Genomic DNA, 19,138 nt, shown 5'->3' with positions numbered 1-19,138 from the left:
TGACCAGTTACTGCAAAATTGCAGATTGAAGGCATTATCATTTTTAAGCAGGAGAGATAGGATTTAACAGGACATGATGTGAACACATTCAAAAATCTCCATTTTCTATCACCCATAAATAGCACATGGGAAAAGAACCAATACATATACAATGATAGAAACAAATGTGCAAACAATCTCTCATAGATGCAGCAGAGTGCAACCACATCATCACATCAAAAAGCCACCCCCACCCACTCCAAATCAACCACCAATCTACCCAACAACACTCTCCACCCACTTCTTCTCCAACCGCCCAACCTCCCTCTTAAACCCCTCAACCTCCCTCCAGCAATCCAACGGCCTCCTCTCATTGTCCTTCAAACACCTCACAAGATCCCCCCGCGCCTTCTCAACCCCCTCATCCAGTTCGCGCACCTTGCGCCTCTCCGCCAACTTGGCGCTCAATGATGAGATCTCCTGCCGCACCCGCGCGCTGCTCAGTTCCTGCATCGGTGTGCCGTCTGTATTTGTGGAGGCGGGAGATGTAGAGGGGGATGAGGAGTCTTCTGCCAGGCGCTTTTCGAGGTCGGCGAGGGTTTGAGATTCGCGGGCACGGATGCGCTCGAGTTCTGCGGCAATGCGGTTTTGGATATGTAGTTCTAGTGTTTGGGCACGGGTTGAGTCGGTCTATGGGGTTTGTTAGCCTTGAATACATTTTCCCTGGTTTTGGAGTTCGGGTGACGTTTTGGGATGGAGGGGGAAGTAAAAATTTTGGTGAAGTAGACATAGATATAGAGTATAGACATACCTCTGGACTCTCCTGCAGGGATTCAACGAATGCTTGTGAAAATTGCACGGGGGTGTCACTGTAAATTTAACCAGTTCCAGAGGATTAGTGAGCATTTGCGTCCCCTCCTCTCTTCTATCGAAAATGAACAAAAAGCATGAATTGAACTAGAATTCATCTGAAACCAATAGAACTGAAGAAATAGAATTCAATCTGCAAGACCCGTCGTCAAATCATATGTCAATAACGGGAAGTCTCTTCTTCATCCCCAACAACTGCAGTCCCTCTGTTCCCGCATAAGGTACCAAATCCGCCTTCCGGACATTTTGACAGTCGAATGGCAGAGGCAATTCAACTCCGGTTCAATCCAATCCCCTCCACACAGATTGACCGCCCTCTCCGAGACGCTGTCATATTCAAAATTTCAGATCCCCACAGCAATCCGTTGCTTACAGTATGAAACCGAAACAACTAGAAATCAACCATGCCGAACCCTCCCCATCCCGACTCACCTTGAAAAGATATGTCTAGACGCGGTTCCCGCCGCGGCAGGTTTTGATCCTCCGGCTCCCATCTTGTAGTTTATGTCTTCAACTGTGTCTAGGTATAGCTTTTGCTTAAAAGTTCCCGGACTGCGAACGGCTTTTTGATTTGGCAACAGATATGGGGATGTTCACTTCGTCTGGCGAATTTGCGTGAGTCCAACGGTAACTGGGTTCCCGTTAGTCTTCTCTTAGCCCGGAGCAGCGGACGGGAAAAGAGATTTTCGCCAATTGGTTTGCCGCACAACAAACAGGCTCTTTATATTTGTTTAAAATCAATTGCGGGCGGGAATCAAGATATTCCAAGGTTTTGTAGTCCGGAGTTGTTGAGCGAGTTCGGTTTAATAAAGGATCACGTGATTATTCTGTTCTGGTCATGTGATATTGGTTTCTGTCCGCCTCCGTGAGGAAAAGAAAAAGGGGGAAATGGTCAGTGTATAGTAATGTGTTTTTACGATATTTGTAGGAGATCACAGATGTTATGAATGGAATGGCTAAATATTATTTATATGACTTATTACCTGAATTCCATTCATCAAAATACCAGTACCCAACATATTTTATAATTACTGAAGACGGTTAACCAAAATCTGAACCACTTTTCCACACCCATTAACCACTGAACACTATATACACATTGAGGATTTACATACATGAAACAAGCCAACAATATATCACAATCCAAATCAAAGCGTGGTATCATCATCAATCATCATCAATCAATGTATCCTTGTCAGCAACAGCTCTGTTTACCACTGCTTCATGACCATTACCATTACCAATGCCAAGGTTGCGGCGGCCACTCTCTCACATGTTCGGACTCCGACTCCGACTTCCAGAAATAGTAACTGTGGCATTAGAATCGCTCGCATCCATCTCTTCATCAATCATATAGAGCCCCAGTGGATATCTGTCTTCTCCCGTTCTCTCCCTCCCCACCCCAGCACCAGCTTCAACATCCGCAAGCCCATCGGCTTCCCCGTCCCCACTACCACCGTCCTCCTCCACGTACCGCTCAAGCGAAACATCCACCCCATCTCCCCTCCTTCCCTGCCTAAGACACCCACTCAATCCATTCCGGAGATGTCTCCCCAACGTCCCCCTCGCCCTCCTCATATCCCTATAAGTCTCCTGCACCACCGTCAACGGCGGCTGCTGCGGCTGTTCCCGTGGGGGCAACATACCATCCAAGCGATTCGCTTGTACATGAACAGTATTTTTGAACAGCGACCCGCACCTGCTCGTCCCAGCTCCAGCTCCACCACTCCCACTAGATGTAGAACACGATAACCGCCGCTGCACATTTGTCCAACACCGCAGCCATCTCTGTGAGCTTGCTGCTGAGGAACTGGATAATCTGCGGCGCGGGGAGCCCTGTCGACCGTGGATGAAGTGAAGGAAAAGAGGGCGGAGGGTTGGTGCTGAACCGAGGAGGATGCCGACATAGATTTCGAGAATGGACAAGATTGTGGCTCTGTTTGCGTTCCCTGGATAACGGGGTTTTTGATTTGTTTAGCATGAAGATTTTTTTAACAGAAAGGAGACTATGGGGTCAAAAGGGAAAGGATGATTGAAAACTTACAGGTCGAGTCAGGTTGTGTGAAGAGGCGGTGAACAGAGAAGACGCGGACGATGCTGACTATGAAGACGCTGTGGGTGCAAGGTTAGTTTAGTTAGAGGGGGTATTTCTCTCAGCTGAAAGGGTGGTGGCAACTCACAATGAGCCCATCCCAAGAATACAGGCGATTATTATTTTCTGCCGGAGGGAGATGGTAAGTCTATGAATAAGGGGTCTGCAAAAGAAAAAGTTTTTCCACATCTTGTTAGCCATATCCCTTGTCTTCTTTGTCTTCCACAGTTTGATACCAGCAATAATATCTCATCAATGATATGAATACATAAAAAGAGGCATTATTCACTCACATAGGAATAGCCAACGTCATCATATCCGTCGTAATCGACATTGCCGCATTTACATAATAAGAAGCCGCCCGATCTATACAATTGCCGTACATGATCTGCACATCCCAGAACTTCTCAACAGGCCGGCACATGAATATCACCACAATACAACTGGCGAAGCTATAGCCGAGAATGAAGAATATAAGTGTTTTACAGACGATGTGGACACGTGTGGGCGGGAAGATGCGGAGGTAGAAGAGGATTATGGAAATTTTCATCAGGGCGGTGCCGCAGATGTAGAGGATGCTTTCGACGAAGGTGATCTGGGTGGTTATTCATGTTAGTTGTTGGGTTGTAGTTGGATCTCCAGAGTTGGGTGAGAGGGAGCGGCGGGGTTCTAGGGGTTTAGGGGTTGAGAATACCCGAAGATATATTATGTAGCGAGATAGAGGGATGTCCCAAATGTGTTTTCCTAAACCGTAGTCGACAGCTTTTTTTACATTAAACAATTAGAACCGAATTCTTATATGTGCAGAGCCAATATCGAATAATATCAATACGCCGCATAGAGATTTGACTGGAAGATGGAAGAGATATAACATACCAAGTATCATCGTGATGGCGAAAGCAACAACGAAGAGCTATGGTTTTTGAGATGAGTTTCTCAGATTAGCAATGCGAATTATCTTGTCTGGCGTAGGATACAGACGTGCGGCTATCGCTTTCCACATCATTCGCATAGCCAGAGGCACCAACGAATGAAGCGGTAATGGTAACACAACTCCACGCTCAATGGTGAATCACGTACCAGTGCAAATACCATAACATCTATCCCATTCGACAAAATACAGTCAGCATAGAACAACGAATCTCAATCAATCCTCTTCCTCCTTTTCCTCTTTACAACTCCCTCTCCTCCTCCCCGCTCTTCTCCCAGTCCCATCCCAATTCCAAACTTCTACGGGGAGAAAAAAGACACGAAACTCACAATCATCAATCCCAATATATCGCAAAAATATTCCCCTCGTCAACAACCGTACCAGCACCGTAACAATCGCCAACGGCAAAAACACCGCATTCACCACGATAGACCGATCACCAATCGAAACGGGGTTTCTGAAATTTGAATGCACACCTGGCGGTGGCGGGCTTGCGGGGATTTCCATCTTCATCCCTCTCTCCACGCTCCAGACACACACGGAGACCCTCCTCTTGTCGTCTACTTGTCGCTGCTCCTGTTGTAACCCTTGCACTGGTTTCTTGTGGAATACTGGTGATGTGGATGGTATCGATGCTGGCGCTGACGTTGAGTCTGATATTGATATTGGTATTGATATTGACAATGAGGACGATGCAATATATCGCACCGTGTCGCATGGGATTGATGGGACATTTCTTCCATCTGTAAAACAAGAACTGTATCGTCTAGCTTGCGAGGCGCACGCGCATGCGGTCTCCTAAGCTTTCACTTGGACGATGGTGGCTGGCTCGTATAATCGCGACGGGTGCAGGAGTCGTTAATCTTTCCTGCTGAATGTGAGGATTGGTGTAGATGTGTAGTCACTGTACGTTATGTTCGGGCCAGGAAGGAGATCAGAGGGATGGATAGATTGGACCAGGGTTCCGAAACGTAGATCATTCCCAGAGAGCAGTATTTTTCTTAAAAAGAATTAAAATATATATAGATAAAAAGAAGTAAAATAATAAAAAATTAAAAAGAAAAGATAAAGATAATAAAACAATTCAAGGCACAGAGGGATGAGAGATAAACCGAGATCAACCTCATAACTGCGACATTGAACTTCCAGCCACCTGCAGTGAGAAGAACATGTCATCAAGGACTAGAATATTCATCGTTGAACTGTATTTTGTCTCTCAATTTTGCCTCTTTGTGTGCTGCCATCACTGCCCAGCATGTAGACAAGGGACCCCAAAGCTGCCAACCCAACCCTGGGTCAAGAGCAACTTAACGGATCGACCCGGGGATAGTCTGGGCGGGCCTAGGCCGATTGAGAGAGAAGGGAACGCTGAGTCCTTAACAATTTCCGAGGAGAGGGAAACGCGAAAAGTCTATTGAGGTTTGGGTTTGGTGGGGAGCCATTGTTGGAGGATCTAGGCGGTAGATATCTATATATAGGTATAGCTATAGTAGAGAAGTGAGTACCGGGCAAGGTACCTCTTGTGGGTCGGAAGATACCGTCGTATCTATGTATGATTTCTCTTCGTCAAAGAAATGGTAGTTATAGTGTTAAGTTACTGTTGTGTTACGCTATTGTCAAATTATTGTAGGGAAAGTATTTAACGTAAAGAGATTGATGATAGTGTGTGTAACTGTGTGGCTTTCAAACCAGGCATTGTATATATACGGGAGAATACCTACTACGACAAGTTAGTAATAGATAGATATCTCCTTGTAACTGTCTAAATAAACAAAAACGTATCAAGGAGGGAAAAAAAACTATTCCCTGCCACCCGTCCTCCCCGCCACAAGCGCCCCAAGCGCCGCCCCGACGCCACTCCCATCCTTCGCAACACCAATCGTAATTCTAGCCTCCCCATTCTCCCCAATCCCCTCAATCTCCCTAAATGCCTCTCTCAAATACCCCTCAAACCCTGGGTAATGCTCAACAACACTCCCATCAACCCCAATATCCACCACCCCGTCACCCTTCTCCACCTCCCCCTCCCCCCTCAGTCTACCTGTGGAGATAATCACCGCGCCAAGCGCAAGGGCACTTAACCGCGCCGCCCGCTTGCCAATGGCGTGCACCAGAATCTTCACGGCGTGACAGTCGTCTGTACTTGCGTTTTCGATGCCGAATTCCTGCCTCACTTGGCTGCGTGTGGCATCGAAGGCCGGTGAATCGTCCGCTTCCACTGTGCTGAGGAAGCTGGTGTCTATGCCCCATTGCTTGTGAAGGCCTGAATCGGCCGGGATGATTGTCACTAATCCGTTTTGCCTAGCAGCGGAATCGTTGCTGAAGAGCTTCACAGCCGGATCCTTGACCATGGACAGCAGAGCGCGTCGCAGGATCTCGCCTAGGAACATGCCCGATATGCGCTTTTCGAACATCTGAATACCTGGGTTGACGCTGTCGTTGTCCAGGTCGCTATCGAAGATCGTAGTCGGCAGGACGCTGAGATGGTTATCAAAGCTACCCCACTCAACATTAATAACCATCTCACCAGTTGCCCTGTCATATTTAGCAGCAGCGCTGTCACCATTCTTCTTGTCCAGCTTGGTTACCCGCGCCAGCTTCTCGACGTAGGCGCCATTCGTGCCCGTGCCGAAGATAGCGCCTATGAGCGCCTTCGATGGGCCAGGGGAGCTATACGAGCGCGCCATGAGCGTGCCGACGGTATCGTTGACCAGTGCCGCAACGCGGACGGGCAGCTTGCGCTCATCTATGGCATCCTGCAGCAACTTGCAGACATCCTTCCCTACAGCTTCTTTTATATCGAACCCCTTCGTCCAGCGTATGAGAGTGCCGCTGTTAATCCCGTGTTGGTCGACGGGGAAACTGAACGTGAAGCCCAGATTGAAGATATGGTCGTCTGTGTAAGGGGCTGTAATTTGACCGGTTTGTCGTTTCTTGATGTGTAAATCGAAGTGTTCGGATTGGTGGGTTGCGAGGAAGTTTTCGATTTGGAGAGCGAGGAAGGAGAAGAGGTCTGCGCTATTCTTTGTGGTCATGAGAGTGCTTGGGATGGGGACTTTGGATTGGCAGATGGAGAAGGTCGAGTCTCCGTGGAGATTTACGGAGCAGACGCGAAAGTTGGTTCCACCTAGGTCTACGGCTAGGTAGACGCCCTATACGCAGTTAGATTAAAAAACTGTTAGCCCATGTGTAGCTGAGGTTAGACGAAAGAGAATGGAGAAAGAAACCCTACCTTCTCCGTACCCTCTGGCACGGCAGTTACATATGTCGGAATCTGACGCAGTGTAGCACCCTCCTCCTCCAGCCCCTCGTGCATCTCCCGGATGAACTCTCTGACGCCGCGGTTGAGCTCTTCCGCCGAATACTCGAACTGGGCGGCGATGCGGCGGGCTTCATCGAGGACCGAGGAGGAGGAAGAGGACGAGGACATGGCTGCGAATGTAAATGCAAAATTATTTTAACGTGTAGAATAAGTATATAATGATATGAATATCTCGTTGGTTGTATGGATTGAGGCGTAGTATCTTGATCTCACTGTGGACGAAGGGTCTTTTCGGTGCAACAACTCCAAGTCTCTACCTAACAAAAATGATGAAGTAGGATGGAGAGAACAAAATAAATTCTGAAGATGGGATATTGATAGAATCCAAGAAAATACAGTTCATAAAGGCGATCTTTTCCCTTCTTTTCTTTTCTTTCCGGATTGCCCTTCTTGTTCTTCTATCTTCCCTTTTTTCTTCTCCTCACGTCCGGGCCAAGTTTGATGGATGGATGACGTTGACGGGTAACTTGACGGGTAAATAATCTCTAGGATAAACTGCCCAGATCTGAGATAGCAAGAGGAACGGACACTGTCTAGATATCAATGCTAGCGATATATCACTCAATATAAGAAATAAGAGTAAAATTGGAGGGCAAATAATCTGGGGAATTGGACTTGAAGGATGGCAAAGAGGGGTAGTGGATTGTTGCAAGGAACCGCAAAGGACCGAAAGTCGGGATAGGCAAAATAGCCGACGAGCACATATCCAGTTTACCTATGTTTCCAATTATAAAAAAAATTAGCCTCCAGATGATTTAGTATTCCTAATTACCAAAATCCCAAGTCCAATTGATGCTTTGTGTGTGCTCATGCAAGGAATGATGAATGCGAATGGCATGCTGGGCCAGTTTACAAATCTCATCCATCCGTATCAAAATATGCGTTTTTAAAATCCAACGTAGAGAGGACCATACTCCACATCCATCTATCCGTCGTAATTCCACAGAAAGAGAAAGAAATGAAAGAAAAAGAAAAAAAAAATGTAGAGTACTTAAATAAAATCAACCACAATCCGTTCCGTCCCCTTCAACCTCCATAGACCCATCCCTGCTCCCATTCCCATACCCATACATGTTCCCATCCAGAATCCACCTCTCATTATCCCCCTCATCGTCCTGCACCCTTCTCCACATCTGCCTCTGCTCCCTTCCCCTTCTCCCTACCCCGCCCTCATCCGCATTCCCATCTCCATTCCCGTCAGCCGTTCCCTTCCCCTTCGGCTTCCAAATAGGCCTCACCAAACCCCCACCAGCAAGCAGCGGATTATTCCCAAAAGCACCCTTCATCTCCTCTCCAGCTCCACCTACCTCCATCTCCTCATCCGCATCCCCCTCTATATCTCCAACCCCTTGTCCCTCCACCTCTTTCTCCGCCTCCTCCCATCTCTCCACTCTCCTAATTAACCCCATCCCGCTCCCTTTTCCCTCTAAACTCAACGAAACCACAATCCTCCCACCCTGCCTCTCCCACTCCTCCTTCCCCTTCTCCTCCATCTCCCTCAACACCTTCTGCTGCCTCTTCAACGCCAACGCCCTCTGTCCCGGCGTCATCCACAACGCACTCTGCCCGTGGACATCCGGCGTCTCAAACTCTGCAACCTCATCCACAACCTTTGTCCGGCGTGCGTTTTGCGCTTGGAATTGTAGTAGTTTGTCGCGGTGGGCTTTTGCTGCGTCTAAATCTGATACGACTCCATCTGCATTTCCATTTCCATCTGCAGATGATGGCAACAGCAGTTCCTCATTCCCTCCCCCATGCCTCTGATAGCCCCGATTATGCGCGCGCATCTTCTCACTGCCCCTCTCCGCTCTCAACTCGCGAATCATCCCCTGCACCTGTTCGGGCGTTAGCAGCGGTTGCTGGCAGAAGGAGCAAGGCTGAAGCCCCTCCAGGGAGCAGATGATCTTGCCGCAGTTTAAGCAGTTAGGAGCTGGGGTAAAGAGAGGGTGTAGCGTGGCGAGACAGTTGCATTTTCGAGGTTTCGAAGGGATGGAGTTGGAGGACGAGGATAGGGTAGGATTTGTGGTGAGTTCCAGTTGGGCGATGGCGGCAGATAGATCGGCGATGTTATCTGTGCTTGTGGAGGTAGCGGAACCGGAGCCGGAAAGAGATTTACGACTGCGGTTTCGTGAAGGGGATGATGTTGCTAGATGTTGCTGCTGTTGCCTTTTTGCGGCAGATGAGGCCTTTGCAGGCTTCGAGCGCACATTAGGCATAAACTCTGATATCAGCGGGCCGGCAGCTGATGGCGGTGGTTTTCTCATTTTCCCAGCACCACCGCCATTTCCTCCTTCTCCAGCACCAGCCCCACTCTTCTTCTTCTTCTCCTCCTCCTTCTTCTTCTTCCTCCACCTCTCCCCAAACCCAACAATAAACTCCAGCGCCTTCGCTGAGTCGCCCAGGATATTCCGTAGATGCTCCGCGCCCTGATCATGGTCGAGTGAGCATGTGTATTCCAGCAGCTGAGTGAGGGAGTCATGGTCGAGCTGGAGGAGGGCGGAGAGACGGGGAAGAGCCCAAGATTTCAAGGCGGGATCAAGAGTGGACATCTCTTATGATTTCCGTCTTGTACTCCCGGCCTTTTTTCTGGTTGGGGGGCAGGGCCCCTTGGGAAGGTGTGTGAGGGGTTGGGGATTGGAGCGATGTTGAGCAGTTGGAACTTTGGAAGCTAGACTCCGCTTGCTGCGTCCCGGCCATACCATTCATTCCCCGAGAGAGGCCTAGCGCCCCTAGGCCCAAGCCTAACGCATCCACAGCCACCCACAGCCACCCAAAGCCACCCGCAGTCACCCGCTGAGCCCTACTACTTACTAGCTTTTAATTATGCATCACCGTGGTAACTAATGTAATCCAACCACCGAGCGGCGGATTCTCTCTGAAAATCATCAAATATTCAATGTATTCAACAACCAACAACGCTTAAACATTGAAAATATTAATAAATTAAGATTATCTAATAGTTGAGTATATAGCTGTTTATTAGAGCAACTGCATAGAGTATGTTCAAAAGTCACACAGTCACTATAGCATGGTGGAGCTCGCTGGCGAGATATCTGAGTTTAAACCTGCATATCAAGCTGCTGAACACGCCTATGATATTCCTGTATAGATAGAAGAGTAGTCTGACCTAGATTAGCATGTCTTCATGTCTTTTTCTTCATCTATCACTCATTCTCTGCTTGTAGAATCTTGATTTCTTGAAGAAGAAGATTTGTATTCATTGTCATCTGTGCTGTAGATGATAGCAGTGATATTGATATATATAGTGAAAAGATAATATTTTATAGAATATTCTCTATATTTAATGATTTAAGCTCTACTTCAGCAAAGCCATTATAAATATTTCCTTTGGTAAAGATGCAGATAAATAAAAAGATAAAAAATTATCTTTATTATATGTTTGTTTTCTGCAATCATTATTACTTCAATCAGCTTTTCATATATATACTTTAGTGACATAAAAACATCAATATTCAGTGATTAAAGAAGATAAAAGATATGAACAAATATGTAAAAATAGAAAATTATATTATCATTATAAAATTTTTAAATTCTGACAATCAAATAATTATTATGATCATTAAGAATAAATAGTTATTTTATACTTACTGAATAGCATTTATAATATAATTTAAAATGTTCAAGTCAGAATATATTTATTACATTAAAATTCACTTACTTGTACTTATAGCACTCTTCATTATTAAAAAAGAGCTGATTCTTGATATCAAGATACTTGATGTTTCTCTCTTTTAGAATTATCATTAATAAAATAAAATACTTTTTGACTTTATATATTCAATAATTATGATTTAATTATAATTTCTTTGAATAATTATATGTGATCTCTTACTACATTTAGCTACAATAAAAACTTTTAAAAATGATAGAGTTTTATTGTAAAGTTAGTTTTATTAAAGTTAAAAATATCATTTTATTAATTTTATATTTTTAAATAATTTTATATCATCTCTAATCACTGTTTTATAATTTTTTGATTCTTTTATTTCATCTGTTAGTAGAATATATGATAATTATAATGTGTATATAGTTGAAAATAATGTTTAACAAATCTAGATACTCAGTTGACTCTGAGAGTAATAATAGAATCAAAAGTGTATATTTAAAGTAGAATCTGTGTCATATCATATAGAAATTTTATTCAGATTAAAAAGCCTCACTTATCTGAATTCAGCAATTGCATGAGAAAAATATTTTCTTCAATCTCTATCAATTTATGATCATTTATATTTTCCAAGTGTGATTTGATGCCAACAAATTGTTCACAGAGAGTAGTTTTAGAAATCTCATATATCTTTGCAGCTTTTATTTTTGATTGAATTGTTTTTCAATTTATATGCAGCAATAGTCAACTGTATGTGAGATTCTTGAGATAGAGACATTGTGAATTAAAAACACAAAGAAATGATGTGTTGAAGATGGTTGAGTTGAATATTTGATGATTTTTTCAAAGAGAACCCGCGGTTCGATAGTGTCCGCGGTTTCAAGTGGTGGAATTAACTACGTTAAAAATGACTTCTTAGGTGAAGTTGTAACGAAACGACCCAATAACTGATCATCACAACCCTTCCTTCCAACTAGTATTGTTAGTTATTTGTAGATATGGACAATTCTTCAAAAATAATCTCGAAATGTAGCAGCCACCATTTAAACTGACACACCTGTTCAATGTCTGTTGGGTAACTAACTGACTCCCACAGGTCCCCCTTAACTACTCAGCTGTGCGTGTCGACACTGGACCACCGGGTACAATTGCATCCCGTCTCACCCCCGCCATCTTGATAGCTGAGGAGGATGGATTTGTGCTAATTTCCTAGAAGCCAATTTGCCAAGTGCCTTCAGCATTCCTCTCCCTTTTTCGTTTCATTTCTTTTTTTATTTATTTTTTTTTTTTCATTTTTTATTTTTTATTTTTATTTTTTATTTTTATTTTTATTTTTGGCTTTTATATTAACTAACTCTGTAACTAGCTATGAATGGAGTGTCGATGCTCTAACATTTCAACTCATCTTCAGACCAGCATGATCTCATACTCTGCTGACAGCTGAGTAGTTATCTTTTATTTTTACTTATTAATCGTGGATTTCCATCTTAGAAAATTATTCTGTCAGTCATTCTTAGTGTATATTAACTAGTTTATTTATTTTTAGTCAAATCTATTAAAAAGAGGGAAAAAAAAAAAAAAAAAAAGGTGTGCCACCGCAACCACCAGAGCCTGTCTCACATCTTTGACCCCAACCACACTAACTCAATAACGCTATGCCCTTCTCTAGCATTTTCCTCTTCCCCGTTCCTCACATAACTCTGATACACATCCCCCCCAATAACAATCGCATCCTCCAACAACCACCTCTCCTTCCTCACGCCTGCCTGCTCCTTCGGCCTCAGCGGCCCAAGCCTCCTCTCAAACCCATGCTCCTCATCCCATGTCTTCTCGATCTTATCGAAATCCACCGCATCGGTGGCGAATAGCTTCGGGTCCGTTATAGTGTATTTCACAAGCGAGTAGCCATTCGTCAAGACCCAGAAGATTTTCGATATTGTCCTCGTTTCCTCGTCGAGGATGATACCTTCGTCGAACCGCCATCGGCGCAGTACAGACCGCCTCCCTGCGACAACGGCAACAGTGCTCATCTTAACAACATCCTTTGTGTACCAACTGTCCCAATGGTGCAGGCTGTCAATTCTCCTCCCAGACTCGAAGAGCCCGTCCACAACGCCCCGTAGATCCACCTGATATAGCGAATCCCACGTCGTCAAATTTGTATGACTGAATGTCTCAATGCACTGCGCCAGCTTCTGGTCACCGGGCTGGGAACCCCATTGCACGCACATCTCATACACATCGTACAGTTGTTCGAGTAGGGGAATGGAAACGAAGACCCCCGCGCCCCCGAAGCCCATGTGGCCCCATGTATCGACCTGCGTACTTGCTTCCGAGAGGGAGCCAAGGTAGATGGGTTTTGAAGCGTTGAGGGTGGATAAATTTGTGGCTAGGGAGGGGAGGGAGAGGAAGAAGGTGTCGTCATCCACCCAGCTGACCCAGGTTGTGTCGGGCCGGTGGGTTTCGATGTGTGATATGAAGGCGTTGACAAGAGAGAAGTAGCGGTCTGTGAATTCCAGGGGGCTTGTTTGGAGGGTGATGTCTAGCCCGGCATTTCGGAAGAAGGCTTCGTGCTCGCGCAGGTTTTCGGTGTCGGAGGGGACGAGGACGAGGAGGCTAGCTTGCGTGGAACCGTAGGAGTATAGCAAGGAAGGGAGGAAGTGGCGTAGACGGTCTGTGGTTGTTGCGAGGCCGAAGAGGATTTTGGATGTCTGGGATGGGTCGTGGTCAGCGGCTACATCGATGTCCACTACGGGTGGGCAGGGTTGGGATTTCTCGTTGGAGGATTGATCTCCTGTCATCCCACGGTTCATGGGGCGGAAAGGCTGCAGAACCCGGCCGTGGATGGTTTCTAGGGATTTGAATTGTGTTTCGGGGGCAAGGCGGTGGGCCCGCAGATAGGTGCGTGTGTAGTTCTTTGCGATTAGCCATTCTGGGAAGGATAGGGGATGGGTTGTTACTATGCCTGATGTATCGCAGAGCTGGTTTGGCTGTCCCAATTCGAGTTTTGGTTGAGGAGTTCCATGATGTGATGGTGATGAGGCTGGCAGGGGGGAGGGGGGAGATGAGGAGGATGAGGAGGATGAGAAGGATGGAAAAGATGAACAAAGCCCAGAGGAGAGACGATGGCCAGGCTTAGTGAAGCAATTCAGGGCAGCGTCATCATAGTGGTTGAGACTCCAGAGGAACAGGGCGATGGTGAAGATGGCGGCGACGGAAGCCAACAACTTGGGTCTGACATACAACATTGGAGTGAATATGAGAGCAACCGCGCTGGTTTTTTTCAGGACCGGCGTAAGCCTTTGATGTCGAAGTCAACAGGTATCTCCTGAGAGCCCGTTGATCATTGTGAGTATGGAAGTAGACGAGAAGAGTGTAGGGGTATCTTTTGGCTATTTCCCCTAGTGATTATAGGGGGCAGAGTCACTGGGGTGTATATTTAGGGAAAGACAGAGAGAGGTAGAAACGAGAGGCAACATCGAAGGAAGATGTAATGCACACGCAGAGAAAAGGAACAGGAAGGGGAAGTTGAAGACGAAGACGAAGAGTAGAAATGTCGAAGATGACAGATGTTCAACACAAAAGCGTGTTGGTATGTTAGAACCTAGGTATGTATATACATTGCCGGAGAGGCGAGTCGCGTCGAGTCGAGACGAGGCATACCGCACGGCAACACTTGCATTGGATATCTACTGAGCTTACTGAGTCTACGTCGAAGAACGGGATCTGTATAACCACGCGGTGCTTCAACCAAGAAAACAGGAGATAGATAAGGATGATGATAAAAAACGTCTGAGAAACACGAAGAAATGTCGCAAAATCGGTCAAACAGACCCGTGTTGGATGGTGGATACTTTGCTTCCTTATTTCTTCTTCTTCTTCTTCTTCTTCTTCTTCTTCTTCTTCTTCTCCTTCTCCTTCTTCTCCTTCTCCTTCTACTTCTTCTTACTCTATATATATATTAGATGCCATCATCCCCGAGAGTTAAGTTATGACAGCCGCACGTCCATATTCAGACAACGCCAGATGGCATCCCAACTTATTCATCAGATCATCTTTCTTTTCTTCTGTGACCTCCATCTTTTGCTCCCAGCATTGTTTTTTAATCTTTTGATGCCATGACTTATGCAGGGTCTGGGTGGACCTGCTCCACCTCCAGCGGCGAAAACCCATCCTGGTTTGCTGTTAGATAGATGGCTAATTGCCTAGGTACATAAATGGTTGTGGCCATCCGGCCCATAGTAAATAATCAAAAAAAAAAAAAAAAAAAAAAAAAAAGGTGGGTTCGATCTCGTCTCATCAAAAGCTGTCTCTTTAACTAGCTGTGATTCGCGGCATACGGAATATTGTCGGATGCGCCATGCAGAGATGCATCCCAAGACAATCTGTTGCGTCCTGCGACCTGGCTGTTGCAACAAGAGGTGGTTTTTCAGGAGTCGTGATGGCGACTGTCAGAATGGCATGCGTCAGTCTGGTTCAGCCTTTCTTAGTCGGCATTGATGGAGGGGACAGAACAAGTTGGAAAAGCCTTAAGAGGGATCTTTTAAAGATGAGAGGTTTTATTGGAGTGACAAGTGGGTGGAGGTGGGTGGATGGTGTACGCGAAGTTATGGACCCGTTAAAAAGTATATCGATACTAGTGAAATCAGATTCTGGCTCTATTATCCGTTCAATTTGCTCGCAATGGTTTATTTTATTATTATATTTGAGCATGTTTCAACTTCGGACTGTAGAATGCCTTTTTGAAACGTGTTTGAAACATAAATTATATAGGATATACACTTGGTTATGTAGATAAGTATACCGTGACCGGCCACTCAAACGATCGGGCCTCTCAACGATCTGCGCAATAAAATCCCCTGCCCTGGATACAAAATCGAATATCTCCACAAACCACCAAATAAACTTAAATTAGATTAAGAATATTAACGGGATCTGAAAATAGACTTTGGGAAATATGTTAGTATATCCAACATTTGGGACACCTTTATAACGCCGGCGCAGCGTATCCTTGTTGATTGAATTATTTTTTGGCAGCCACCGTATAAATTTTTGATTGTTTGAGCTCTTAAATCTTATTGCGAGTTGAATCGAACGTTCGCTAACCATGGCTCGAGCGGATTTGAAAAAGGTGGAAGGGATTTGGTGGAGAAATCGCGGATCGTTAAGAGTGGCCGGTCACGTTATACAGCTATGTTCCTCCTCCCTTCCCGCAGCATAGACAACTTTCTGCATCAAACCGCCTCTTTGATCAACCCTCATCATTCTAGTTGACAATTAAGCAACAACCGCAAGGGATTATATATGGTAATTATATAAGCACTGTCTAGTAGGTAGTTATTATATTCAGCTATATTACATTTGCTGTACGGAGTAGATGAGAGATCTTCGCTTTTGGTCTTTGAATTTAAAATTCTCAGTTGTTTTCTCAATAAGCTGACTGAGTTTTCAAGCTCTAGTAGTTTTAGTTAATTCTGTAGGCTGTTTGCGAGAGACAGGAAGGGAACGGGATGCTTATTCAAAACTGGACAATATCAAGAAAGCTCGACTTATAGCTAAAACTCACTTGATGACTACAGGTAATATCCGGGAACAGAATATAACCCCAAATCTGATGGTTATGTCACCCCCAATACACAATCATCTCAATGAGGGTATGAATATATATATATATACATCAACTCAAAACACCTTCTGCACTCCCATCCCAATCCTCCCCTACCCCCTCGCGATCTTCAAATTGCAAAAACTCCCCCCTCTCCACATCCCCATTCGTAATTGTTTCCCAGACCGATCGTACTTGGTCGATCAATCCGTCATCGAACGCCAGGTCTAGACTAGGCGGTGCAAAGGAGAATACCCGATCTGATAGACTACTCGAAACGGAGGGTGTTTCTGTAGCAGAGGAAGATGATGATGGCTCGTTGATGGTACCTAGTTGCGTGTATCGAAGACTCCAGAGGATTCTTGCATTCGCATCTATGGAGGTAACGAGGTTTGTTGTGGCGGATTGGATAAGGGGTTGCCCATCACCATCATCATCGTCACCTGTTAAGAGGGTGCTGCCGTAGATTACACCTTGCAGGTATGTTAGCATACTTAATCATTAATTATGTAATGATGGGTTGTAAATAATACAAAGAGACCAATTGGGGTAGCTCTCTTCAGGCTGTCAGAGGAAATTTTATCATCAATATTGTTGCAGACAATGTAGATAAGTATTCGTTTAAAGGTGTAATCATCATGTGAGAGCATATGGCCAGGGTATTGGTGCTGGATTTATGTGATGTAGCAGGGGAGAAAGGGTGATATTTACATTGGCCGATCGGACATTCCCCTGTATCGCTGGAGTGTACGCTTAAGTAGACAGGGGGTTGACCCTTGCGAGCCGCTGTTCCAGGGACAAACACAACAGCTCCAGCTGGGATGGGTCCGCCTTCTGACGTAGGTGGGAAGAGACTCTCCAGCGGAGACGACACGATCATAATGGCGCGGGCAACCCTGGCGCAAGAGGCAATTGCTGCTTCGGATTCAGCTGGTAAGTCCCATGGCGATCCCACAACAAACTTGCTGCTGACAGTCTCTCCATCTGAGAGCTGAACACGCAGCAGTGGATCATCACCGTCTCTTTGACCGGTGGCCGGCATTTCCACATGCTTTACGCCCCTATTCAAAACGTACACACCACCGCCAACCGCACAGGCGCGATTTCCTACCTGTGACATCTCTGCGCCACCACCCCACTTGGCAAGAAGAGCACCGAAACCAGCGCCAAAAACGCCAATTGATCCCAAATGTCTTTTTATATTGCGAAGAGCATAGCTGCTGCTTGTGTCATCTGGCGAACGAGGAGACAGGGATAAAGAAATTAGCGGGTCATGTAGCTCCAAAGGCACCTGGAACTTTGACACAAGGTATTGTGAGAAAGGAATATCCAGGTTATTGTCAAGGGTGCTGTCCCCTTCATTTGTCCCGTCTGCCTGAAGTGGTTGGGCAAGATGTCTTAAAAACTTCATCAGCGTTCGTTTCGACTTGTTCGACATGCTGTCATCAGCGAAGACATCTTCTCGACTTCCAGGGACTCGATCCAAAGACACAGATCCTGCTGGATCGGATGCGGCCCTGAACACCCACAAACTCCCCACGGCCAGGAAATCCAATTGTTGGTATATTCTCGACGAAACAAGATATTGAATTAGCCTCGAACGGGAGTATATAAGTTGCGGAGACAGTGACAGTGTATATGCCCTTGAAGGTGATAATTTGCCGTTGTCCCCCGCTGGTGGAGTGGAGAAAATTGAGGCGGCCTCAAAAGGAATAGAGCCCGGAGCTGGTCAGCAGGGCCTGATCAGCATCCATGAGTCAAGAACTCGTGGCCTGTTTTGGCCATTAGAGCCATGGTTAACTGTTAACGCTGTATCTCACCCTCGTTGATCTTTTTCACCCAGTCTTCGGCCTCGTGAAGGCTGAAGGCTGCCTCAGAGCCCCCATAATAGCCATGTTTGTCAACATGAAGAATTTTTTTGCCTGAACGAGATAGTGCTCTGATCCAGCAGTATCAAGCAGATTAGCATAAGAAGCAGTCAAGAAAGAAAAACACATATATAGAGAACAGATTATCACTTACAGTGCAAGAAGAGATTGTGGCAGGCCAGTACCAGAGATCAGCACATCCCAGTCAACATCAGTAAGCTTTTCCATGATGATCGTACGGACATTACAGATACACTGCTCAATCCATGATAAAATAGAAGCCCATTGCAGCTGATAATATACAGTGCTGCCAATTCCAAATGTTGGATATATCTTAATGTTGAGAAAATTTTTTTTTTTTCTTATGTGGGAAAGCAAGGAAAAGAAGGGAGAAAGAGGCAGAAATATACTCCGTATTCCGTAGAAAAGTAGAGAGTGAGTCACATGATAGAGGGCAGGGTTTGGCGTTTAACCAAGCCTCAAATTCAGAACAATCAATTGTCAAGATTCTTTTTTCTTTTCTTCAACTCACTCCTGCGCAGACAGGCCGCTTCACACTTCTGTTGCTGCTTTGGCGAACTTGCTTTTGGATACGCCTTCATTGGATGTGTCCGTTATGGAGTGTAGAGTACATAATTCACCCTGTATCTGCTGCTCCGGAATCTCAAGTCTGATGGAAGCGGTTCGTTTTGCGGTGACACATACTCTCTATATTCAAAGATAGTTTTGCCTGCTTATTTTACTCGTGAACTTACTTAAAGAGGAACATTTTTTTTTTTTTTTTTTTCCATAGACAAACGTAATAATGTTGTTGCCGCACGGATCCTCGCCTCATCATTGCTCGAG

At 45.5% G+C, this 19,138-nt stretch overlaps 6 protein-coding genes across 6 annotated transcripts; all 6 read right to left on the bottom strand.

Moving 5' to 3' along the window:
- Positions 1–255: 255 nt before the first annotated feature.
- PAAG_06174 (hypothetical protein) lies at positions 256–1,343 on the bottom strand (the record flags this gene model as incomplete). The annotated part of the gene is made up of 3 exons (XM_002791863.2): positions 256–669; positions 791–848; positions 1,282–1,343. 3 exons carry the CDS (start codon positions 1,341–1,343, stop codon positions 256–258), a joined length of 534 nt encoding a protein of 177 aa, XP_002791909.1.
- A 775-nt stretch (positions 1,344–2,118) lies between these two features.
- Positions 2,119–4,590, bottom strand: PAAG_06173 (hypothetical protein; the record flags this gene model as incomplete). The annotated part of the gene is made up of 9 exons (XM_002791862.2): positions 2,119–2,798; positions 2,894–2,961; positions 3,030–3,104; positions 3,235–3,536; positions 3,636–3,703; positions 3,818–3,854; positions 4,022–4,041; positions 4,202–4,525; positions 4,581–4,590. 9 exons carry the CDS (start codon positions 4,588–4,590, stop codon positions 2,119–2,121), a joined length of 1,584 nt encoding a protein of 527 aa, XP_002791908.1.
- A 1,081-nt stretch (positions 4,591–5,671) lies between these two features.
- On the bottom strand, positions 5,672–7,302 carry PAAG_06172 (glucokinase; the record flags this gene model as incomplete). The annotated part of the gene is made up of 2 exons (XM_002791861.2): positions 5,672–7,024; positions 7,105–7,302. 2 exons carry the CDS (start codon positions 7,300–7,302, stop codon positions 5,672–5,674), a joined length of 1,551 nt encoding a protein of 516 aa, XP_002791907.1.
- Positions 7,303–8,195: 893 nt separating this feature from the next.
- PAAG_06171 (hypothetical protein) lies at positions 8,196–9,743 on the bottom strand (the record flags this gene model as incomplete). The annotated part of the gene is made up of 1 exon (XM_002791860.2): positions 8,196–9,743. The coding sequence occupies one exon, from the start codon at positions 9,741–9,743 to the stop codon at positions 8,196–8,198; it is 1,548 nt and encodes a 515-aa protein (XP_002791906.1).
- A 2,692-nt stretch (positions 9,744–12,435) lies between these two features.
- On the bottom strand, positions 12,436–14,067 carry PAAG_06170 (hypothetical protein; the record flags this gene model as incomplete). Its single annotated transcript, XM_002791859.2, has 1 exon — positions 12,436–14,067. One exon carries the CDS (start codon positions 14,065–14,067, stop codon positions 12,436–12,438), a length of 1,632 nt encoding a protein of 543 aa, XP_002791905.2.
- Positions 14,068–16,496: 2,429 nt separating this feature from the next.
- Positions 16,497–18,520, bottom strand: PAAG_06169 (hypothetical protein; the record flags this gene model as incomplete). The annotated part of the gene is made up of 4 exons (XM_002791858.2): positions 16,497–16,897; positions 17,136–18,149; positions 18,245–18,363; positions 18,447–18,520. 4 exons carry the CDS (start codon positions 18,518–18,520, stop codon positions 16,497–16,499), a joined length of 1,608 nt encoding a protein of 535 aa, XP_002791904.1.
- Positions 18,521–19,138: the final 618 nt, after the last annotated feature.

The sequence above is a fragment of the Paracoccidioides lutzii genome (assembly GCF_000150705.2).
Source record: "Paracoccidioides lutzii Pb01 unplaced genomic scaffold supercont2.17, whole genome shotgun sequence".
NCBI lineage: Eukaryota > Fungi > Ascomycota > Eurotiomycetes > Onygenales > Ajellomycetaceae > Paracoccidioides > Paracoccidioides lutzii.
Note: the sequence above shows the minus strand (reverse complement) of the source record. Positions and strands in the feature narration are given on the sequence as shown.